The sequence below is a fragment of the Scomber scombrus genome, chromosome 12 (assembly GCF_963691925.1).
Source record: "Scomber scombrus chromosome 12, fScoSco1.1, whole genome shotgun sequence".
NCBI lineage: Eukaryota > Metazoa > Chordata > Actinopteri > Scombriformes > Scombridae > Scomber > Scomber scombrus.
In genome coordinates this window covers 28091488-28116903 of record NC_084981.1, presented here as the reverse complement: position 1 = coordinate 28116903, position 25416 = coordinate 28091488, and the positions used below count along the sequence as shown (strand labels likewise).

Here is a 25416-nt window from a genome sequence, read left to right as displayed (position 1 = left end):
AGGAACAATGAAATAAATAAAGAAAAAAAAGTTGGAAAAGAAGACAGGAAGGAAGGAAGGAAGGAAGGAAGGAAGGAAGGAAGGAAGTAAAGAAAGAAGACATGTTGGAAAACAAGACAGGAAGGAAAGATGGAAGGAAGGGAGGAAAAGAAGACAGGATGGAAAGATGGAAGGAAAGATGGAAGAAAGGAAGAATGTAAGGAAGGAAGGAAAAGAAGACAGTAAGGAAGGAAGGAAAAGAAGACAGTAAGGAAGGAAGGATGTAAGGAAGGAAAAGAAGACAGTAAGGAAAGTAAGATGAAAGGAAGGGAGGATGGAAAGATGAAAGGAAGGAAGGAAAGAAATAAAGGAAGGAAGAAAGAAAGAAAGAGGTTGGAAAAGAAGACAGGAAGGAAGGAAAGGAAGGAAGGAAGGAAGGAAAGAATGAAAGTGGGCCGGATTGGACCCCTTGGACGTGCCGGTTCTGGCCCACGGGCCTCATGTTTGACCCCCCTGCTCTACACTGTCTCATCTTAAACTACTCTTTTGGTTTTCTGGCATCAGAAGAACATCTCTGAGCTTTTAGAGCCGTGAATTTATGTTGGTTTTACCTTCGATTCTTTTTACCCCCGTCTGTATAATCTCTACTAAAACCTGCCCAAACCTGTGTGTGTGTGTGTGTGTGTGTGTGTGTGTGTGTGTGTGTGTGTGTGTGTGTGTGTGTGTGTGTGTGTGTGTTTGTGTGTGTGTGTGCGTGTGTGAATGAGGCTCTACTCCTCTACTCTCTACTTCAAGCTGTTTCTATTCCCACTGGAGGCACATGCGCTAAAATATACTGTACAGTCATGATACAGCAGCGCTCGTTTTATAGAAATATGATGTGTGTGTGTGTGTGTGTGTGTGTGTGTGTGTGTGTGTGTGTGTGTGTGTGTGTGTGTGTGTGTGTGTGTGTGTGTGTGTGTGTGTCTGACTAACTGCTGTCTTACCTGTGAGGGATGCAGAGTGTGTACTCGGTGACCTTCTAACTTGATTAAGTTAAGATGTTGGACACGTTGACCATGCAACCCAAACCCCCCCGCCCCTCTCCCCCTTTAGTCTGGTCGCCATGGTAACCTGTGACGCCATGGAAACCTCCCCGGTAGTTCAGCGTCCATTTGCGATGCTTTCATGAGCCTGTGTGCGTCATGACTTTTTCCATTTTTGTGACTCAGACATGAGAGGGATTGTACACTGATAGATTTAATTGTGTGTGTGTTTTGTGTGTGTGTGTGTGTGTTTGTGTGTGTGTGTGTGTGTGTTTTCAGTTGTGTATCCAGACCTACGTGTCCAGCTGTCACCAGCGAAGCATCAACACGGCCGTCAGAGCCACGCTGAGCCAGATACTGGGAGACCTGACGCTACAGCTTCGACACAGACAAGAGGTCACACACTCACACAAAACATACACACACACACACACACACACACACACACACACACACACACACACACACACACACACACACACACACACACACACACACACATATATAGACTTGGACATGTTTAACCTTTGTGTCGTCCTCCCGGGTCAAATTGACCCCGTCTGTTTTGACTGTTCCTGCTTTCCTCCCATCCTTCCTTCCGTCTGTCCGTCCTCCCTCCCTCCTTCTCTCTTTCTTTCCTTCCTCCCTCCCTCCTTCTTTCCTTCCCTCCTTCCTCTCTTTCTTTCCTCCCCCTACCTTCCTCCCTTCCTTCTTTCCTCTGTCCTTCTTTCCTTCCTTCCTCCCTTCCTCTTTTCCTTTCTCCCTCCCTCTTTCCTTCTTTCCTCCCTCCCTCCTACCTACCTTCCTTCCTTCTTTCCTCCATCCTTCCTCCCTTCCTTCTTTTCTTTCCTGCCTTCCTTCCTCCCTCTTTCCTTCTTTCCTCCTTCCCTCCTTTCCTTCCTTCTTCCTCCCTTCCTCCCTCCTTTCCTTATTCCTTCCTTCTTGTCTTTCCTCCCTTCCTTCCTCCCTCCTTTTCTTCCTTCTTCCTTCCTCCCTCCTTTCCTTCCTTCTTCCTCCCTTCCATCCTTCCTTCCTTGACTCGAGGACAACAGGAGGGTTAAAGTAGGAATTGAAATCACACAGAAACTCAAAATTAGTACCATCTCATTCGATAAACAAAACAAAGTGCACAGCTCACCGTGAGTAGTTCAGGGTGCCTGCGAGATTGTAGCGCTCATAACAAAAACAGCTCGTCTGTTTCTTCATAAAGCTCGAAAACCTCAAAATTTCTGCTGAAACAATAAATAAATAAATTAATCAGTCAATTGAAAATGTTTTTAATCTACTAATCTGGTCACTAAATATCGAAGTAAAAAGTAAAAATACCAAACTTTCTCTTTTCTGGCTCCTCAAATGTGAAGCTAAATAAATTAAATGCATCTATTTGGGGTCTGGAATTTGTAATAGACATTTTTCATGATGTATTTAAACACATTAATCATACTTTTACTGCAGCTCCTCTCAGCAGCCATCGAGGTAAATGTTAGGAACTCTTCTGCTTGAATGTTATTATCATTTTTGGCAAAAGAGGCACTAAAATATTACTGACTGCACCTTTAACTCTCCATTCAGCCTTCTCTCATCTGTCTATGATGAGTCCTCAGATCGTAAAAAAAAGGCTTAATGGACACACCAAAATGTACGCACTCCTCACACACAGACACATAAGGAACTGTAAGGAGCTTTGAGAAACAACACACACACACACACACACACACACACACACACACACACACACACACACACACACTGTTACATTCCAGTAATATGAAGGTTGTTATTGATATAAAACCCTAAAAGAAGAGGTGGTGCATTGCCGGTAAACTGGCCTCCTGCTGTGTGTTCCTGTGCAGGGTGCAGATGGAGACGAGCTCACTGCATTGCCACTGCAGAGAAAAGGTATGCGTCTCTTCTCATTACATCATCTTTACTTTGATTTTGTTTGGTTCGATGTTTTAAATGTTTTGGTTCTACTTTATTTTATGTTATTTTATTATAAGTATCATTCTGTAAGTTGTATCTTCTTATTTGATTTTTATATCATCTTTCTTTTGTCTTTTTAATCTCTTTTTTAAACCTAGTTTTAGTCTAGCTTTTATATTTAACTTGATATTTTATTTCATTTTACTTTTGATTTGTCTTTTTAATCTATTTTAACCCTTTACTCTTTAACCTTTTAACATTTTTATAAACTTTTTTCTCTTATTCTCTAATTTTTATTATTATTAGTATTATTTTTATTATTAATATTATTAATTTTAAATGTTCTTTTTTTTTTACATTTTTATTTATTTTATCCTATTTTTTCTATTATAGAGAAAATAATATTATTATTATTGTTTTTTTCTTTTTTATAATATCTTTTTCTTTATAATTTTCCTTATTATCCGCTTATCAATCAACTGTGAAGCACTTTGAACTACATTAACCTGAATGAAAGCTGCTCTATGAACACATTTTGATTGATTGATTGATTGATTGATTTATATATCACACATTAATGCATGTGATTATATAACGTACCTTTTATCAGATTCTAATAGCTTATCATATAATTCACTATAGATGCACAGATGAAGGTAATTAACTCCAACCAGCATCTTTACATTTCTCTTTTTCCTCCCAAGTTTAACAAAAAAAAAAGTGAAATTGCCCCTACATGTGTACTAAGCCCTCCTGTAATTAATGGGAATGTGGCTTAGAGAAAGTCTTTGAGTCTGACTCATCCTAAAATCTAAACTCAGTATATGAGTATATATCCGGAGAGCTTTCCTCCATCCGGTGATGTTTGAGTCCCGTTGCTCGTAGGAGTGTTGACGTGTGTAAATGTACATGAACTGTTTTATAGGTGTTATAAAGATCCTGTAATCACCGATCTGCAGGTAGTAAGAAACACCTTCACACACAGAGAGAGAGAGAGAGAGACTGGCAGGGCTTCTTTATGATACTATAAACACTATCTCACACACACACACACACACACACACACACACACACACACACACACACACACACACACACACACACACACACACACACACACACACACACACACACACACACACACACACACACACACACACACACACAGAGTTTAGATGAACATCTCTGCAGGCAGCGAGCCAAACAGGTTCACAGAGCAGGTATCGATTTAGATGATTTATTACAAGACAAAGGGAGAGATGAGGAGAGGAGAAAAAAAGGGAGGAAAGAAATGAGTTTTTTATCACTTCATGTACATATTGAAAAGAGATAAAACAGGTGCAGTGAATTAACCTTTTTATGGTGTGTGTGTGTGTGTGTGTGTGTGTGTGTGTGTGTGTGTGTGTGTGTGTGTGTGTCTGTGTGTGTGTAGATATTTCTCCCACCAGTCAGGCTCTGTGTGAAGATGTTGTGACAGTTCTGACAGTGTTCTGTGAGAAGCTGGAGTCAGTGGACAGGTAACGGCACTGTTTCATTACTCTGTGTGATATTCTTGTCTGTGAATCATCAGGGTTCAAAACAGCGTCACACATCTCTGAGAAGCTTTATTAACCTTTGTATCGTCCTACCGGGTCAAATTGACCCCGTCTGTTTTGACTGTTCCTTCTTTCCTCCCTTTCTCCCTCCTTCCTTCCTTCTTTCCTTCTTTCCTTCTTTCCTCCCTTACTTCTTTCCTTTCCTTCCTTCCTTCCTTCCTCCCTCCCTCCTTTCCGTCCTTCTTCCTCCCTTCCATCCTTCCATCCTTCCTCCCTTCCTTCCTTCTTTCCTTTCCTGCCTTCCATCCTTCCTCCCTCCTACCTTCCTTCCTTCCTTCCTTCTTTCCTCCGTCCTTCCTTCCTTCCTCACTTCCTTCTTTCCTTTCCTGCCTTCCATCCTTCCTCCCTCCCTCCTACCTTCCTTCCTTCCTTCCTTCTTTCCTCCATCCTTCCTTCCTTCCTCACTTCCTTCTTTCCTTCCTTCCTTCCTTCTTTCCTCCGCCCTACCTTCCTTCCTTCCTTCCTCACTTCCTTCTTTCCTTTCCTCCATTCCTTCCTTCCCTCATTACCTCTTTCCTCCCTTCCTCCCTCCCTCCCTTCCTTCCTTCTTTCTCCCTTCCTTCCTCCGTTCCTTCCTTCTTCCTCCCTTCCATCCTTCCTTCCTCCGTTCCTTCCTTCTTCCTCCCTTCCATCCTTCCTTCCTCCATTCCTTCCTTCTTTCTCCCTTCCATCCTTCCTTCCTCCGTTCCTTCCTTCTTCCTCCCTTCCATCCTTCCTTCCTCCGTTCCTTCCTTCTTCCTCCCTTCCATCCTTCCTTCCTCCGTTCCTTCCTTCTTCCTCCCTTCCATCCTTCCTTCTTCCTCCCTTCCATCCTTTCTTCCTCCCTTCCGTCCTTGACTCGAAGTGTGTAATGTGTAATATTCTCCTCTGAATGACTTTTCTGTTTTCTTTCCATCTTGCAGTGATAACCAGCTCCTGCAGCTCCTCTACCTGGAGTGCATCCTGTCCATGTTCAGCAGCTGTCCGCCCACGATGCACCTGTCCAGAGGGTTCACTGACCTCGTGTGGTACGACTGTTCACCGCTCTATCTCTCATCCTGCACTAGTTGCCTTTAAAAAATAATAAATGGAGGAGCTTTTCTAGACACAATGTGTGAATAAGCTGTTGTGTTTAGGTGTTAATATTTATCTTCAGATTTCAGAGAATTGTGCACCTGAAGCTCCTGCATGTCCTTAAAGTATCTTCTATCTCACCCACCTACCTTAAATTACTGCTTTCATTGTACTCAACTACCCAAAGCAAAAATGTACAATATAAAATCTCTGAAAAATGTGTCTGTTATTTACCTAATTTCACTTTTTTAGTTATGTTTTACTTGGTTACACATATTTTTAAAGCCTTTTTCTAGTTAATGCTAACTTGAGTTATCTTGGATAAAGGTGACTTAACCTTTGTGTCGTCCTCCCCGGTCAAATTGACCCCGTCTGTTTTGACTGTTCCTTCTTTCCTCCTTTCTTTCCTTCATTCCTTCTGTCCTACCTTCCTCCCTTCCTTCTTTCCTCTGTCCTTCCTTCCTTCCTTCCTCCCTCCTTCTTTCCTTCCTCCCTCCTTCTTTCCTTCCTTCCTTCCTTCCTTCCTCCCTCCCTCCCTCCCTCCTTCCTTTCCTTCCCCCTACCTTCCTCCCTTCCTTCCTTCTTTCCTCTGTCCTTCTTTCCTTCCTTCCTCCCTTCCTCTTTTCCTTCCTCCCTCCCTCCTTCCGTTCCTTCCTTCCTTCCTTCCTTCTTTCCTCCGTCCTTCCTTTCCTTTTCTCCCTTCCTTCCCACCTCCATCCCTTCCTTCCTCCTTTCCTTCTTCCTTCCTTCCTCCCTTCCATCCTTCCTTCCTCCTTTCCTTCCCTCCCTTCCTCCATTCCTTCCTTAACTCGAAGACAACAGGAGGGTTAAATGATATGCTTTTATTTAGTTTCTTGTGTGCATGAACTTCCCTTTTTATATTGTTAATAGTTTACTGTATTCCAACCTTTCTACAAACCTTAAACTAATATGTATTAATATTCCTCCTCCCAGGAAGCAGCTGTGTCCGTCTCTGGTGGCGATTATGGGAAATCCCGTCAATGATAAAACCATCACTTCCCACCACGGCCACATGGGGGTGCTGGACCGCGAACGACTCTCGGATAGACTCAGTTTAGGTAACTGGACATCAAAAAAGCAGTCGGGAGGAAAACTAGCAGCATCAGTAATAAAGTTAATAGACTGAACCTTCATCTGTATTTAACAGAGCTTCATGTCAACATGCTTGTAATCACTTTGCGATGAAGCCATTTACTTAATCAGCAGTTAAATAATTAAATAGGGTTTCAGTCCATTTTGGATTAAAGTGCTGCCTGGAATTCTTAAATCAGGAAGTGTCTGTTGTTTCCTCCCAAAGTACCAAGAACTTAGAGACTAAGAGAGCAGATAATGATTTTACTGCCAGCACTCAGCTTGGTGTTTTTTGTTTTGGGGGTTTCTTCATCTTCAAAAGAGTGGAAATCTCATTTTAGAGGGACACTTTCAACACAGATAAAGTTACTGTACTTTTTTCTCTCAATATTACGACTTTATTCTCGTTATGTTACGATTTTATTCTCCTAATATTACGACTTTATCCCTTATGAGAAAAAGTCATAATATTACGAGAATAAAGTCGTAATATTATGACTTTTTCTCGTAATATTATGACTTTTTCTCGTAATATTACAACTTTATTCTCGCAATATTATGACTTTATTTTTGTAATGTTACGACTTTTTTCACGTAATATTACAACTTTTTTTCTCGTAATGTTACGACTTTATTCTCGCAATATTACAACTTTTTTTCTCGTAATGTTACGACTTTATTCTCGCAATATTACGACTTTATTCTCGTTATGTTACGATTTTATTCTCCTAATATTACGACTTTATTCTCATATTATTACAACTTTATTTTCGTAATATTATGACTTTTTCTCGTAATATTATGACTTTTTCTCGTAATATTACAACTTTATTCTCGCAATATTATGACTTTATTTTTGTAATGTTACGACTTTTTTCTCGTAATATTACAACTTTTTTTCTCGTAATGTTACGACTTTATTCTCGCAATATTACAACTTTTTTTCTCTTAATGTTACGACTTTATTCTCGTAATGTTACGACTTTTTTCTCGTAATGTTATGACTTTATTCTCGCAATATTACGACTTTTTTCTCGTAATATAACGATTTTATTCTCAGTATTATGACTTCATTCTCGTAATATTACGACTTTATTCTTGCAATATTACGACTTTTTCTCGTAATATAACGACTTTATTCTCGTAATGTTACGACTTTATTCTCATAATATTACGACTTTATTCTCGTAATATTATGACTTTATTCACGTAATGTTACGACTTTATTCTCGCAATATTATGACTTTTTTCTCATAATATTACGACTTTATTCTCGTAATGTTACGACTTTATTCTCGCAATATTACGACTTTATTCTCGTAATGTTACGACTTTATTCTCGTAATGTTACGACTTTATTCTCGTAATATTACGACTTTATTCTCGTAATGTTACGACTTTATTCTCGCAATATTATGACTTTATTCTCGTAATGTTACGACTTTTTCTCGTATTATTACGATTTTATTTTCGCAATTTCCACACAAAAAAACAACTAATAATCTGTTGTAGTTTTTTGGTTCTTTGAACATGATTTTAAAAAAATGAAGATTCATGTTTTTTTTTCTTCCTCCAGGAATCAGCCTGGATGTGGATTCTGTCGGTGGAGGCGTGTCCGATCAAGGCAGAGGTTCGGGCTGCTCCTCCAGCGCACCCGCCAGGATCGCCCCGGTAGTGCGGACGGTGTGTTACATCGCGGCGGAGCTGGTGCGTCTGGTGAGCTGCGTGGAGTCGATGAAACCGGTGCTGCAGTCGCTCTATCACAGGATCCTGCTGTATCCGCCTCCTCAGCACCGCACAGAGGCCATCCGCATCATGAAGGAGGTGAGAGGAGGAGGAGGAGGAGGAGGAGACGCCATCATTGCTCAACATTATCAAACTCATGTTATAACTTCTTAGCATTGATTGTTCTACCTTCAGGCAATCATTGATTTTTCTACTTGCAGACCTGAATCTTGATCAAGATATTAACAATTACTATATTAACCCTCCTGTTGTCCTCGAGTCAAGGAAGGAAGGGAGGAAGGAAGGGAGGAAGAAGGAAGGAAAGGAGGGAGGAAGAAGGAAGGAAAGGAGGGAGGAAGGAAGGAGGGAAGGACAGGAGGGAGGAAAGGAAAGAAGGAAGGAAGGAGGGAGGACAGAAGGAAGGAGGGAGGGAAGGACAAAGGAATAGAGGAACGAAGGAAGGAAAGAAGGACAGAGGAAGGAAGGGAGGGAGGAAGGAAAGGAAGGAAGGAAGGGGGATGAGGAAGGAAAGAAGGAAGGGTGGAAGGAAAGGAAGGAAGGAAGAAAGGGGATGGAGGAAGGAAAGAAGGAAGGGAGGAAAGAGAGAGGGAGGAAAGAAAGGGAAGGGAGGGAGGGAGGGAGGAAGGAAGGAGGGAAGGAAGGAAGGACAGGAGGGAGGAAGGAAGGGAGGAAAGGAAAGGAAGGAAGGAAGGAAGAAAGGGGGATGGAGGAAGGAAATAAGGAAAGTCAACAGGCAAAACAGACAGGGTCAATTTGACCCGAGAGGACGACACAAAAGTTAAAATTGATCATTTTATGACTTAATGTGATAATTGATTTTGTCCATTTCTTGTAGATTCTTGGAAGTCCTCAGCGGCTTTACGACCTGGCCGGTCCGTGTGTCGTCGAGCCTGAAACCAGAAAACGCTCCTTCTCTAAGAGGAAGTCTCACCTGGACCTGCTCAAACTGTCAGTAACACTTCTGTCTTCATGTCACAAGTTAACAAACTGGTTCATGTTCAACTCTAAAGAAAAAATGTCATCAATGAGAAGTTTGATTTGGGAAAATCTGAATTCAAATGGATCATAGGGTTAAAATAAGTTACTAAATGTCAAAAGATCTGCTAACATTTATGATTTAGATTTCCTAAATGTGCAATGTATCACCTCATAATGACTTTGTGTGTGTGTGTGTGTGTGTGTCGTCCTGCAGAGTGATGGATGGGATGACAGAAGCCTGTATGAAGGGAGGCATTGAAGCTTGTTACTCCTCCGTCTCCTGTGCCTGTGCTCTCCTGGGAGCGTTGGACGAACTGTCACACGGACGAGGCATCCAGCCCGAGCAGGTAAACGCTGACGCTGCTGCTGCTGCAACACCAGGTCACCTGATGAGGTCACTGACCAGGTCACCTGATGAGGTCACTGACGAGGTCACTGACATCCAACCAGAGAGGGGGGGAGGGGGGGGGGAGGGGATGTTGGAGAAATAGACCTGAGAACGTAGAACTTCTAAAGACTATAGTGCAAAAGAAAGAGAATAAATAACTAAACATAGGAGTAAAAGAACAATTAAAAAGACAATAATAAAGCAGCAGCAGTTAGAAAAAGACAAATGCTATAAAGTAAAATAAAGTGCAAACAATGCAGCCAATTTGAAAACATCATGAAAAGCAACAGTAGTACAGTCTTGGGCTGGTTTGTGCAATTACAGATATTAATGAAGTGCTGCTAAAGTGTGAAGCTGGTTCTCTGCAATGCTTTACCAAGTATTTAATGTGATGGAATTGGAGTACTTGTAAAAGCCTGAACCGCTGCAGAGTTTAATGTCACACCTGGAAAATAAATAATGATGGATGGAGAGATGTTAGTGTTACCTATTAATCACAGCAGCAGGTCTTCAGCAGGTCCTCTGAATGTTTTTAAGAGAAAGCTAAAAACTTATCGCTTCACTTTAACTTTTAACAAACTTTTCTCTCTATCACTACTGCACTTCTTTTAAAAGTTACATTTTTACTTGATTGTACTGTATTTATTCTACTTTTTAACTACTTTTACTATGAACTATTTTTTATGTTATATTTATTGGTATATTCCATCTTATATTACATTCATATTTTTTTCTCACTTTCTTTTCTGTTCATTTTTTAACATTTGCTTTTTGCTCCTTTTATATGAAGCACTTGCTGCATGTAATTTATCTTGTTGTAAAGCACCTTGAGCTGCATTTATTGTATGAAAGGTGCTCTACAAATACAAATAAAGCTATTATTATTATTATTCAGTAATTCTACAGGGTACAATTACATTTTGATGAAAGTAAACAACTTTTAGTGGCATAAATCCAACAAAGAGTAAATTGAAAAAAGCTGCTGTGTACTAGTCTGGTAACAAGAAAACTGTTTTATGTATTTTATCATTTTGTTCTTATTTTATTAATGTTTAATGTGTTAAATCACAAGTGTACTGAGACACTTAACACTTGAAATAAACTTATTTAATCATTTTATTTTACTAAAATACTAAATAGAAGCAGTGTGAAGTTCAGACAGTGATGCAGCTCGGTTTTATACACTTGGAATCAGTACATTTATTTATTTTATCATTATGTTATTATTGTATTAATGTTTAATGTGTTAAAGCATAAGTGCACAGAGAAAGGGAGGAAGGGAGGGAGGAAGAAGGGAAGGAAGGATGGAAGGAAGGAAGGTAGGAAAGGAGGAAAGGAAAGAAGGGTGGAAGGGATGGAGGAAGAAGGAAGGAAAGAAGGAAGGAAAGAAAGGAGGAAGGAAGGAAAGGAGGAAAGGGAGGGAGGGAGGGAGGAAGGAAGGATGGAAGGGAGGAAGGAAGGAAGGGAGGAAGGAAGGAGGGAGGAAAGAAAGAAAGAGAAGGAGGGAGGAAGTGAGAAAGGAAAGGAAAGAAGGGTGGAAGGGATGGAGGAAGAAGGAAGGAAGGAAGGAAGGAAAGAAAGGAGGAAAGGAGGAAAGGGAGGGAGGGAGGAAGGAAGGATGGAAGGGAGGGAGAAGGAAGGGAGGAAGGAAGGAAGGAGGAAGGAAAGAAAGAGAGAAGGAGGGAGGGAAGAAGGACAGATCATAAGCAAATCATAAGTGCACAGAGACATGTATCATTAAATATATGTATTAAACTACTCATTTTATTTTACGATACTCAAAATACTAAATAGAAGCAGTGTGAAGTTCAAACAGTGATGTATCAGCTGTTTTCCAGGCTCGGCTTCTCCTCCGTCGCCTTGACGACCTGAAAGAAGGGACCGAGTCGACCCGAGAGTCCATGGAGATCAACGAGGCCGACTTCAGGTGGCAGAGACACATCCTGGCCTCGGAGCAGGCTCCCTGGGACCCGAGCTCCTCCTCCTCCTCCAACGTGCCCTGCCCCGGGCCCACCGAGCGCAGCCCCGACATCAGCATCAGCATCACCACGGAAACGGGCCAAACCACCCTGGATCTGGAGGCGGGGGAGCTCGGCCTGGGTCCGGGTCACACCACTCCCGAGGAGTGCGGGGAGGAAACGCGCCTCCCGTCGCCCTCCAACGTTCAGGAGGGGAGCAAACGTGAGCCGGGTCAGGAGGCGGAGAAGGGAGGCAAGCGGGAGGAGAAAGGAGGAGGCACGAAGGAGGTGCAAGGGGGAGGAGGGAAAGAAAAAGGTGGAGGAGGAGAGAGAGGAATTGTGGTTCCTCCAGATGTGGTCCAGCGTAGCCATGCACTCGTCTACCCTGACATCACCAACTTCCTGTCTGTGGAGTCCAGGACCAGGACGCATCATGCAGGAGGGTCACGATACAGCGAGAGCAACTTCAGGTAGAAGAGTGTGTGTGTGTGTGTGTGTGTGTGTGTGTGTGTGTGTGTGTGTGTGTGTGTGTGTGTGTGTGTAGTTATGAAAATCTTGATGATTACAAAGGAGGTTACATCTGAAGTCAGACCTTTAAGATTTTACTCAGGAGGGTTTTTCCTCATTTTTTAATATTTAACATGTTACTGAATACATATATTGCTGTTTTTAATTTTTTGAAATCAATATTTTTTATTATATTTAGTAAATAAATCATGATGTGGGCTTATTAGGAGCACACATGGACTTAAATGGAGTCACAGTACCAATTAAACCCACTTTATTCATCAAATATCTTTATTTTATATTCCAACATCTACATGAACTAATGAATACATTTTCAAATGAGAGATAAATGTTGCTTTATAAGAAATGATCTCCCTTATAAATCATGTCAGTATCCATGAAAAACAGCTGGACTTAGATAGTTAGTTAGTTAGTTAGTTAGTTAGGGAGGAAGGAAGGGAGGAAGGAAGCAAGGAAGGAAGGAAGGAAGGAAGGAAGGAAGGAAGGAAGGAAGGAAGGAAGGAAGCAAGGAAGGAAGGAAGGGAGGGCAGATGTAGGGAACACTTACCCTAACAGCTGAACTTAGATCTTTCTTAGTTAGTTAGGGAGGAAGGAAGGAAGGAAGAAAGGAAATAAAGGGAAGAAAGGAAGGAAGGACAGATGGATGGAACGAAGGAAGGACAGATGGAGGGAACACTTACCCTAACAGCTGAAAACATTAGTATAATGTTAGTAAAATATAGAAATACTATAAAAATGTTTCCTTTCATTTGATGTTTTTAAATGAAGTCATTATTATTATAAGTGCACTTAAATACACTGTAGGAGGGTAAAATATGTAATATTTATCATTCTTTTGTGGTTACACCATTTGACATTTTCAGGAGCATTCAGTCTTAGTTTTGGTAAAAAATGGTGCAAATGTCATTTCAAATGATATAAAACCAACAAAAATACTAAATGCACATTTTAACAAACCTGATGCTGCTTTTAAAACTATTTTTTAAGATATTTTTGAATTTCTCATCTTGCCAACCCTTATTATCACTAACCCATCTCTGTCCTTCCACCAGTATGGAGGAGCAGGACTTGTCTCGTACAGAGTTTGACTCATGTGATCAGTACTCCATGGCTGCAGAGAAAGACTCCGGCCGCTCCGACGTGTCCGACATCGGCTCCGACAACGTGTCTCTGGCCGACGAGGAGCAGCAGACGCCTCGTGACTGTCTGGGTCACCGCTCCCTGCGCACCGCCGCCCTGTCGCTCAAACTGCTGCGCAACCAGGAGGCCGACCAGCAGAGCGCCAGGCTGTTCGTCCAGTCGCTGGCGGCGCTGCTGCCTCGGCTGCTCGGATTGGCCAACGGCACCGAGGTGGACCTGTCGCTGCAGAACTTCTCCTACACCTTCTGCTCTGGATTACAGGCTGGTGGGTTCAGGAGGGAGGGATGGTTTAATAATGAATAGCTTTTGTGTTTGAGATGTGTCTAGACTCTATGTGTGTGTGTGTGTGCGTGAGTGTGTGTGTGTGTGTGTGTGTGTGTGTGTGTGTGTGTGTGTGTGTGTGTGTGTGTGTGTGTGTGTGTGTGTGTGTGTGTGTGTGTGTTAAACAAACACAGGATATTTGCTGAGGGAGGACTGATCTGTGCTCTGCTGTTGGTTTGAGTCTCAAAATGAAACATTTACTGAACTAAATTGGATGGGGAATAATGTTTTTTTCCACCTTAAGTAAATGCATCATACTGTTGGGAACATCTGACACATATTACTGCAGGAAATCACAAGACAAATAATATGCATATATATATAAATTCCTAATTAAATAATACACTTATTTAAATACAGTAAGGAAATGATAAAAAAAATAAAAATTAAGTCAAATAAAATAGAAAATGTCAAAAAAGTTAAAACATGGACCCAAAAACTGAAGGAGGAAGTAGATCATGACTCCGACGGCATGTTTGATCCAATCGAAGAGCTTAAAATTTCTAAAGATTAAATTTAGTAGAAACCTGATGAGACTTCCAGCAGTTTTTAATGAGTTCACTTACAGATTTTGGATTTATTCGGTATCCATGGCGACCTGTTTTGTTCACAACTGCTTCTTCTGCACAGAACCAGCATCTGTCACACCTGCTGGGGAAAAAAACACGATCCTTTAGAAAACGTAACAAACATTATTAAATTCATCATGAGCTTCTTGTGTTTCTGTGTTGAGGAATTTAAAGTATTTCAGTAAAAGTGGGAAAAAATACTTTAAGTCCTTTAAATCACCTGCCCTTTATTATAATGTCCAGTAGGAGACTGTATATTTAAACATGAATAGTATATATATGTGCTCTGTATTCAGTTGATCAGAGTGCAGCAGACTCTATTTAATAAAGCGTCTTTCCTTCAAGGTGCAGTCTATAATCCATCAGTGGAAACTGTGCGGCCTGCTGGGAGTTTGGACCAACATTACAAATTAAACTCTACGCTTTACTGACTTAATGAATTTTTAGGCTGTGAATCCCCAGAGTGACTTTCTGATTAAAACACTTGACTCGTCATCAACTAACAGATGATATCTCTAAACTCTTCTCTCACCTTTTATTTCCTCTGAACTTCTCTACGCTGCCGTTTCTCTCTTGATCTCTTGGTTGATCTCCCAATACTTTAAGTATTAACGCTCCACCTGGCAGTAAGCAGGTGTGTCCCACATCTGGAATATATACCAACACACACTTCACTTAACCCACACAGGATGCACACTTCCCCTAATACCACTTTGAAGCAATATTCAGGATGAAAGTGTATCCATTAACCCTTTGTAGGTCACACCAAGAAAGTGCTATCTAAAAAAAATTATTTCTTTTTGCTTTTCCTTCCTCTTTGAGGCCATGACAACATAAACATGGATTTATTTTTTCTCATTGACCCTAAATTTGATGTTTTACAGACTACTAACAGACCTTATTTGTTCATAACTTCCTTCCTTCCTTCCTTCTCTCTTTACTTCTTTCATCTTTTCTTCCCTCCCTCCTTACTCATTTACTCCTTCCTTCCTTCCTTCCTTCATTCCTTCCTTCCTTCCTCCCTCCCTCCTTACTCCTTTCCCTTTTCCTTCCTTCCTTCCTTCCTTCCTTCCTTCCTTCCTCCCTCCTTCCTTGCTTCCTTCCTTCCTCCCTCCCTCCCTCCCTCCCTCCCTCCTTACTCCTTTCCTTCCTTCCTTCCTTCCTTCCTTCCTTCCTTCCTTCCTTCCTCCTTTCCTTCCTTCCTTCCTTCCTTCCTTCCTTCCTTCCTTCCTTCCTTCCTTCCTTCCTTCTTTCCTCCCTTCCTTCCTTCCTTCTTTCCTCTTGTCCTTACTTGACCTGAGGACAGCAGGAGGGTTAAACATATCAAATACTGACTTCAAACCACCAGAAATCACAACAGAGCTTTTAAAACGGACATTACTTTTCTCTAAAATCATGTTTCTCACATCTTTTGTGTGTGTGTGTTTAAATCTGTCTCCAGGTGGAATCCACTCTCCAGGTTTTGAGGCAGGTGACACCCTCAGCTGTCAGTCTCTGATGAACGCAGACGGCCTGTACTTGGTGTCGTACTACGCTCTGCTTCTCAACCTCAAACTCTGCTGCTGCGACTACTACAGGCGGCGAACGCTCTCCCCCGTCCTGAGCCTGGTGAGCACACCAACATTTGTGAGTGGATACCAAAAGATGAAGTTCTGCTGCGGCTGAATAAAAACACCATATAATCAAATTCGATGTGTGATTATGTGTGATTTTGTGTATGTGTGTGTTTGTGTGTGTTTTTTCTCGCTGTGCAGAAGGAGTTCGTGCATCTGATCCAGAGCAGCGGAGTCCTCGTGGTTCTGTCTCAGGCTTGGATCGAGGAGCTCTACCATCAGGTGTTAGAACGCAACCTGCTGGCCGAGGCCGGGTACTGGGGCTCTCCGGAGGGCCACACACTGCCGCTTATCACCGTGCTGACAGGTACACACACACACACACACACACACACACAACCTTATTTGTCCTTATTTTGTGTTTGACACTTTAACAGGATAAACTGTTACCATGTGTTTAATTTGAGCATCTGATTTGTTCTTAAAGGATAGCTTCACCATTTTTCGTCTGTTTTATAATGGTAATAATAGTTAGGTGTCCATATGAACGTTGAAATGAAACAGGTTTTCCTTTCTGCATTAGAAGATGTCCTCCAAATGCATTTATATTGTAAGTGATGAAGGACAAAATGAACAGTCCTCGTTTTAAAATCACTCACTCCCTATTTTACTATACAGTGCTCTACATTTACCCTCCACCACTTTAATTGAGTGTCCAAATGCTGAGTGTGTAAATATCTCTACTATATAGAGCCCTCAATTATTCCAGCATGGGACGATAAAAGTAGTAGTTTCTGCTAACAATCCCTCAATGCAACGCTCCACATTTTAAAGATGTGAAAACTAGCGTCACGTGACTCTACAGCTGATGGTGACCACACGAAATGATGATGTCTTGATTTGCAGCTCACTATTGAGTGAACTATTTAATGGCTATTATACAGGGAGCGATGAATAAGTGAATAAGGTCAAAATTTAGTATATGGCTTTACTGTGTATGACATGTTTGACGATATGTGCTTAGATCTGTTTGTTTATATGTGATTTAAGATGGTAATTTCTTCAAGAATTATATTTTATGTGTGTGTGAACTTGTTTAGGGCTTAAATGTAATGGAGACTCATTTATGGGTCAATGACGTATAAGGATTTACAACAACTCAATCTTAGAATAATAAAAACAAGCATATCTAATGCAGTAGTTCAAACATTCAGAATGTTGTGTACCTGAAGCTCCATATTATACATTATAAATTAAGTGATTATAGTGGGTTTTCCATTAATTGGCACTGGCCTTAAAAAGAGTCATGTGGTGCGACCATGATTCATCTTGAAATAAATTAATTTACTTAACACGCTTCACATCTTTTTTTTTTTTTTTTTTACACGTTTTCAGTGATATAAAGTGTTTGGAAACAAAGTATTTGCATTTTTTAAAAATGTTTTGTAAATGATGATCTTTTATTTATATAAAGATATTTCAAGATGAATCATGGTCGCACAGTGGTCGCCAGTGCCAATTAATCTTGAAAACCCACTAAAATCACTTTCACATTATAATATGAATTTTCAGGTACACAACATCCTGAATGTTTGAACTACTGCATTAGATATGCTTGTTTTTATTATTCTACAATTGAGTTGTTGAAAATCCTTATACGTCATTGACCCATATATGTAAAAGCTCTGTGCTGCTGTTTTAAAGTCAGTGGTTGCAGTATCATTTTTTACTTCAGTCTCCAGGATTATTGATGCAGAAGTCAGTTGAAGATGAAAAAAAAAACAGTCTTGGACATTAAAAATAAGTCAACAACATCCTCATTATTTCCCTCCATGTCTTCTTTCTTCTCTCTCAGATATCGACGGTCTGGGCAGCAGTGCAATCGGAGGTCAGCTGATCAGGAGGGCATCCAGCCAATCACCACTCACATGTGGCAAGGCCAGCAGTGACACTGTGATGGCAGGTAATTGATTAATCGGGTCACGCATTTACTTAATGAATTAGTCATTAGTGTCACATCACTGTAATCATCAAACATCAGTTATCCGAACTCTCGTGATGGATCATTGGCGTGACTTTGTTCTCCCTGCAGACTTTCAGTACATTAAGTTGGGCTGACACGATGAGGCAAACCTTCCTCAGTCAAAGAGTTTTCATGATTGATGTGTTTTCTGAGCTGCAGTGTTTTACCTCAGAGCCTTTTTGAATCCACTTCTCCTCAATAGAGGTTGAAAGTGTCTCTGAGCTGCTGCTGCTGCTGCTGCTGCTTTAATGAACTGAAAATGCTCCACCGGCAGCACAGAGGTGAAACATCCCAGAACATTGCTGCATGGTCAAGTGATTTATTTATTGCAGTGTGTGCAAAGTACAGCAGGTGATTCAGATAAGCATAGATTCATATGGTGGATCTTTTATGTCCTACAGGGAACATTGGTGTAGCTGCTGGCTGCATGATGGATATGTTTTAATATAACTATTTCAATCTTTACATAGTTTACATACATCTAGGGAGTTTATAACAGCAAGCAGGGTAAATGTTTTATTCCATATTAATAAAACGATGCACAATCTGAGCTAAACTTCACTCAAAATGATCACAGTTTTAACAGAAAGCAGCCAAATAGAAGAGCTCTGATTGGCCAAGTCAATAAGATTTCTCAGTTTTTTTATTATACGATACGGTACGGTATGATACGGTACGGTTCGGTGCGATGTGGTACAGTTCGGTACGATACAATATGGTACGATACGATACAGTACGATACAGTACGATACGATACAGTACGATACGATACAGTACGATACGATACAGTACGATACGATACAGTACGATACGATACAGTACGATACGATACAGTACGATACGGTACGAAACGGTACGATACGGTACGATACGGTACGATACGGTACGATGCAATACGGTACGGTAGATGCGATGCAATATGGTAGGATAGGGTACAGTATGATACGGTACGATACGGCACGATACGATACGGTATGATGCATTACAGTACGATGCAGTACGGTACGATACGGTATCAGTATGATATGGTACGGTACGATGCAATACGGTACGGTACGATAAGGTATGATACAGTATGATACGGTACGATACGTTACGATACGTTACGATACGTTACGATACGATAGAGTACGATACGGTATGATACAGTACGGAGCGATACGGTGCGATACGGTACGGTACAGTACGACATGGTACGATACGGTACGATACGGTACGATACGGTACGATAAGGTACGATACGGTACGATACGGTACGATGCGGTACGGTTTGGTGCAGTACGATATACTTTATTTTCAACATATGAGAATTTGTGTTGGACTCAGTGCTGCATGAATTCCTTCACAGTTACAGCAGACAACATATGAACAAAGAGGCATCAGCCGTTTCAATTACAGCAATAAATTACACACAAAATAGTGCACTCTCCCCCCTGGTGAAAACACATTGCATATAACATATTGCACACACCCAATAATAGAACACCCCATAATAAAACACCATGAGAGACCACTGCACAATTATAACAGCTTCAAGCAGCATTATTTAAAAGTTTGATTGAGATTGATATTTGTGTTTGTAAAAAACTTGAACATTGAGAACGAAATTAATGAAACAGTCTGATTAATTTGGTTGTGTGATCCTTTGTTGTACTAATTTGACTCAATTTCTAAAAGCATCAACACATTTTTTTTTATTGTAATTTCAGGGTCTGCTTTGCTAATTCAATGATTAACTCGCTTGTTGTTTGGTAAAATAAATAAAACTCGACATCAAGCAGGGTTTATTTGTCTGATCATTAGTTTTTCTGCTTATTAGGTAAAATAATAAAATAATATCTCATTTTGTGGAAAGTTTGACTTAAATCATCAACTTTCCCAACTGGCTGACAAACTAATATAACTAACTTTATTATGACTAATATTAAAGTATCACAAAATACGTACCAGCTGTTATTTGTTTACTAAGAGAGGACAGAGGTGAAACAGAGAGGAAACAAATGAGAGAAGGAAAAGAAAGAGCAGGAGAGGACAGACCCACAGACAGAGATGGAGGAAATGAGTCAGGGACCACCTGCGCTCCTTTTTTCATCCCCTGCAGGGCAAAGAATGCTTCAGAATCGTCATGGCAACCACTGCTGAGTCACCCCTGATGATGACAGCGATGCTCTTTGTGTGTGTGTGTGTGTGTGTGTGTGTGTCTGTGTGTGTGTGTGTGTGTGTGCAGCCTCAATGCACCTGTTTGACTCCGGCATTGTTAGTTATCGGAGCCGCTCGCTGTGTAAACACTCAGATACAGACTCATTTATTCAGAGTGTTTTTCTCTCGTTCCTCTGTAACACTCCTACCAGCTGCCAGTGTTGGGGAGTAACTAGTTACATGTAAAAACTTAATCTGTTACAGTGAGTGAGAAAAAATGTGTCATTAAATTGCAATTACTTATGAAAATGTTGATGATTACAAAGGAGGTTACATCTGAAGTCAGACCTTTAAGATTTTGCTCAGGAGGGTTTTTTCCTCATTTTTTAATATTTAACATGTTACTGAATACATATATTGATGTTTTTAATTCTTTGAAATCAATATTTTTTTGTATATATTGTAAATAAATCATGATGTGGGCTTATTAGGAGCACACATGGACTTAAATGGAGTCACAGTACCAATTAAACCCACTTTATTCATCAAATATCTTTATTTTATATTCCAAAATCTACATGAACTAATGAATACATTTTCAAATGAGAGATAAATGTTGCTTTATAAGAAATGATCTCCCTTATAAATCATGTCAGTATCCATGAAAAACAGCTGGACTTAGATTTTGGTGCTTAATGGGAACATTTACCCTAACAGCTGATCTTAGTTAGTTAGTTAGACAGGGAGGGAGGGAGGAAGGGAGGAAAGAAGGAAGGAAGGAATGAATGAAGGACAGATGGAGGGAAGGAAGGACAGAAGGAAAGAAGGAAGGACAGAAGGAAGGGAGGAAAGAAGGAAGGACAGAAGGAAGGAAAGGAGGAAAGAAAGAAGGATGGATGGAAGGAAGGATGGAAGGAAGGACAGAAGGAAGGATGGAAAGAAGGACAGAAGGAAGGAAGGACAGATGGAGGGAAGGAAGGAAGGGAGGAAAGAAGGAGGGAAGGAAGGACAGAAGGAAGGAAGGAAGGAGGGAACATTTATTCTAACAGCTGAAAACATTAGTTAGAAAATTAGAAAAGTCATCAAATGTAATAAGTTACATTACTTTCATTAAGTCATTGAAATAGTTACATTACAGATTACTAGTTACTTCCACCATTGTCCCTTATTATATATATATTTTTAAAAGAGCACTGTGTGTGTTTTTTAGGAGCCGTGTTCTCCCGCTTCATCCTGACCGGCGTGTGGAAGAACCTGATCGATGTTCTGTCCACGCCGCTGACGGGACGCATGGCCGGCAGCTCCAAGGGCCTGGCCTTCATCCTGGGAGCGGAGGGGATCAAAGAGCAGAGCCAGAGGGAGAGAGACACCATCTGTCTGAGTTTGGACGGCCTACGCAAAGCTGCAGCACTCAGCTGCGCCTTGGGTGGGTGGAACTGGTGCCTCTTGTGTCTGTATTAATAAGATAAATGAGATGCATCGGTCCAGTCCTGCAGGGGATCCTCTGCTCTCCTCTGTTCTCCTTTTCCTCCAGCACACAACTGGAAGCTGCAAAGGATTTAAATATGTTAAATGCACCATTTATTTTCAGCAGATAAACACTCACTTGATCCTCTGGATGAGTCAACCTGAACTCATACGACTCCTCAAACTTAGTTTTTAGAAATAAGCTTGCAGTGAAAACAGTAAAGTTATGATTGTGAGATTTTCATTTTTAATTAAGAGTACGTTAAGTCACCTCTGGATAATGTTAAAGCTTCTATACAGCTGCTGTTTTGTGCATGTTTTGGTTGATTAGACTCCTCTTGCACCTTGATTTTGACATTTCAGATCTCCTGTCTGAAGTTTTGCATTAATGGATCGAACTCGACTTTTGAAGATCCTCCCACTTTGCCTCAAAACACTTCGATAATGTTGTGGTTAAATGGGACACATCTAGCCATCAGGGCAACCACTTTAAATGCCTGAATGAATGAATATAAATAATATACTGCACTGAAATACAGATATATTCTTATCTTATGGGGGAAAATACAACCACAGAGCTCAGAATTGATAAAAAAAAGAAGTAATTATCAAACTTTATGTCTGTTCTCGGGGAAACATTAAGGGGTGAAACTTATTTTCAGTGATGCTGAAATTACATAAAAACAAATCAAACAACAGAAACAGAGAAATCAATTCCTAATTAAAAGTTACATTAAGAAAAAACATTCAGATTTAAAAGGTGTAGAAGCATAAAAACGAATCATATGAAGCAGAAATGAAAAATCAATATCTAATTAAAACTGTTACATTCAAAATCATTAAACAACGAGCCTCCTGATTGTTGTTTAAATATTCAACTAGTTTAGATGGATGGAGGCAAAGTGTCTGCTGCTGTTATGGAGCATATAAAATATATATTGTAAATGTATTGCGTGTTATTATGTATGTCTGAGGTTTATACGTTTGGTTGAGCATGTGTTCATCCAGAGAAAGTTACACCGATCACTGATGTTCTTTCTCAGTTTCATCCTGCTGCTGCTGCTTCATGTTAATATTAATATATTTTAACACTTTCATAACCGCCAGCTGCTGCTCAGTTTCTTCCAGATCGTCTCCTCTGCAGCTCAGATGGAGCAAACAGGAAGTTCGGGATCCAAACAAACTGTTAACTGCAGATTTCAGAGTGAATATTTGGGGAAATGCATTAAAAAAAACTAAATTTATCAGCTATTAACAGCTGCTGGCACGACCGTGTGGCCAAATGGGGTTAAAACTGGACTGGACTCTGCACAGATGCACCGATGAATATGAATGAACACATGGTGCAGCATCTTTTAATCTAAATGCTCCCACAGGAACAGAAACATTCTTATCTGCAGAGTTTAGATGAGTGCAGTGATGTTGTTTTTAGGATGTGATAATAAATGAAATGTTGGTGTTTGTGTGTGTTTGTGTGTGTGTGTGTGTGTGTGTGTGTGTCAGGTGTGGCTGCCAACTGTGCGTCAGCTTTGGCGCAGATGGCTGCAGCCTCCTGCGTACAGGAGGAGAAGGAAGAGAGGGAGGCGGCAGAGATGGGAGACACCATCACACAAGGTACTAAGAGAAAAACACTTTCTCTAAATGTTCAGAGGACAAGTTAAAAACATTCAAAGGTCTTCTGCAACCTAAAGCAGACATAAACGAGAACTTTAACACTCCTTTGAGTTGGGGTACAAATAGTTTTCCACCTAAATGTTATAACTAGAAGAATATGCACTATTTTAAGAAGATACATATTCTTGCATATTGCATATTAAGCTGTTAGCTGCTGCCAGTCTCAACTAGCTGATTGGCAGCATGTGTGTATATTTGCATTTATTTCACCTTTAGCTCTACTGCACGTTGCTCTTAAATGGGTTAAAACTCACAACCAGTGGGTATAAAAGGGGCAAAGATCTTAAACCACTGGACTATTCATTTAAATTCTTACATAATGACAAAAGATGACTATTTTGCACATGCATTTAAATCTAATTATTTAATTATTAAACAATATTAAAGAGCACTGGAGTTACATTGAATGATGGTGATGATCTGGTCATCTAACAGGGGAAGCTGACTGTTAACAGGATTTAACCACAGAGTCAACAAAGAGTCCCTGAAACACGAACAGCAAATTCCTATTTAGTTGAAGAAGTATTGATTAGTATTTAACACTGTTTGCATGACAAGTAATACATCAGTAGATAGATGCCAGAAAAGGGTAAAACATCAGAAATTATGAAGCTTTTATAGGCAAGTTAGGGTGAAATTTTGGTGCATAGAAAATGCAAGACAAGAAACATCAAAACCCCAAAACACAGATCATTTCTTATAATTAAAAATAAGATAAATATAAATATAAACACTCGTAACATGGATGGATGAAGTGCATATAAATTATAAATGATGAAATATTGCACAGAACTATAAAAAGGGGAAAAAAGAATAAAGAACAAAAATAATATGTTATAATAGTATATAATAAAAATGAAACCTTTAAATAATTGCATATTATTCATCATCCTCTGTACAGTTGAATCAGTGTCTGTATGTCTTTAAGGCAGCCCAGGTCTTTATCTGACAAGTGTATGAACTTCCATGAGATTCATTTATCTTTTTAATACTCTTGTAAGGTGTTATCAGACTCTGTAAGGTGTTATCAGTAATGTGTTGCTCTTTAGTGACATCTAGTGGCAGGTGGGAGGAAGTACAACAACATCAAGTCTTTTTATGTGTCTTTCTGCTAAATTACAAATGTTAAGTTACCTATCTCTTTTTTATCATTATCTGACTTCTGTCAATTGTGTTTGTTAATGTTTGTGTGTGTGTGTGTGTGTGTGTGTGTGTGTGTGTGTGTGTGTGTGTGTGTGTGTGTGTGTGTGTTTGTAGTGAAGCAGCGAGTCGAGCAGCGTCTGGAGCAGATGGGTCGTCCTCAGGGAGTTCGCCTGCACACGGCTCACGTGTTGTGCATGGACGCCATCCTGAATGTGGGGCTGGAGATGGGAAGCCACAACCACGACTGCTGGCCGCATGTCTTCAGGTACACACACACACACACACACACACACACACACACACACACATAGATCAACCATCAGCTTATCTGTTGCTCAAAGGTTAAAGTTGAGGATTTTCTAAAAGACCGAAACCAGAAATTAATTAAACTATCTTGTGTTTGTATCCAAAGCCTCATATATCTTATTCCTCTGTGTCGTAGATCTCAACTATTGTCCACAAGGTATTAAAATCACACCAATGAGTCACACACTTTTATGACTTCATCCCACATCTAGTGCATATTAGTTAGCCGCTGAAAATAGTCCCTGAAAAATACACAATTTCTTCCTGTTTGAGCCCAGAAATGATTTATTTTTCCAGATGATACGATACATATTCAACCCATTTAATAAGAATTATCAGTGACTCTGCAGCTCCTCTCGACTTTACGGAGCTTTATAGTGAGTTTAAGCTCATTGTTTAGCTGTCTGGCTGCAACTTTACTGCTTTGGTTCACTCTCATAGCGTCGTTTTCAGAGTAAAAGCCACTGTACTCTACCTGCTCAGCACCAAACAGCAAACAGACCCAGTTATCTGAAGACTAGCTGGTGAACATAGTGGAACATTTAGCAGCTAAAGAGCCAGATATTTCCCTCAGGAGTTGGTAGAGAGTAAAAACAGAGTTAAAAGAAAGAGAATATTGGACTTAGACGACTCCTAATAAATGATAATGTTGATTATTAACTGCTGGATGTAGAAATAAGAAGTCCAACATCAACATTTCTGCTGCTTTAAAAGTGAAACTCTCTTTCAGGGTAACAGAGTACATCAGTTCTCTGGAGCACACCCACTTCAGCGACGGCTCCTCTCAGCCGTCCTCGCTGACCACCATCACCCAGC

At 40.4% G+C, this 25416-nt stretch overlaps 2 protein-coding genes across 2 annotated transcripts in view; both read left to right on the top strand.

The window, feature by feature from the left end:
- LOC133991559 (kinesin-like protein KIF20B) overlaps positions 1–4538 on the top strand; it is a 67986-nt gene extending 63448 nt beyond the window's left edge. The window contains 3 exon segments of the mRNA XM_062430015.1: positions 1320–1400; positions 2858–2903; positions 4498–4538. Coding sequence (XP_062285999.1) covers positions 1320–1400; positions 2858–2903; positions 4498–4538 — 168 coding nt within the window.
- A 917-nt stretch (positions 4539–5455) lies between these two features.
- The window catches only part of arfgef3 (ARFGEF family member 3), a 55202-nt gene continuing 35241 nt past the window's right edge, over positions 5456–25416 (top strand). The window contains 15 exon segments of the mRNA XM_062430452.1: positions 5456–5529; positions 6530–6603; positions 8244–8491; positions 9249–9361; positions 9606–9738; positions 11618–11960; positions 12048–12207; positions 13318–13670; positions 15737–15903; positions 16053–16215; positions 17704–17811; positions 21221–21436; positions 22981–23091; positions 24409–24559; positions 25331–25416. The exon segment at positions 25331–25416 is cut by the window's right edge and continues 229 nt beyond it. Coding sequence (XP_062286436.1) covers positions 5471–5529; positions 6530–6603; positions 8244–8491; positions 9249–9361; positions 9606–9738; positions 11618–11960; positions 12048–12207; positions 13318–13670; positions 15737–15903; positions 16053–16215; positions 17704–17811; positions 21221–21436; positions 22981–23091; positions 24409–24559; positions 25331–25416 — 2485 coding nt within the window. The 5' untranslated portion in view covers positions 5456–5470.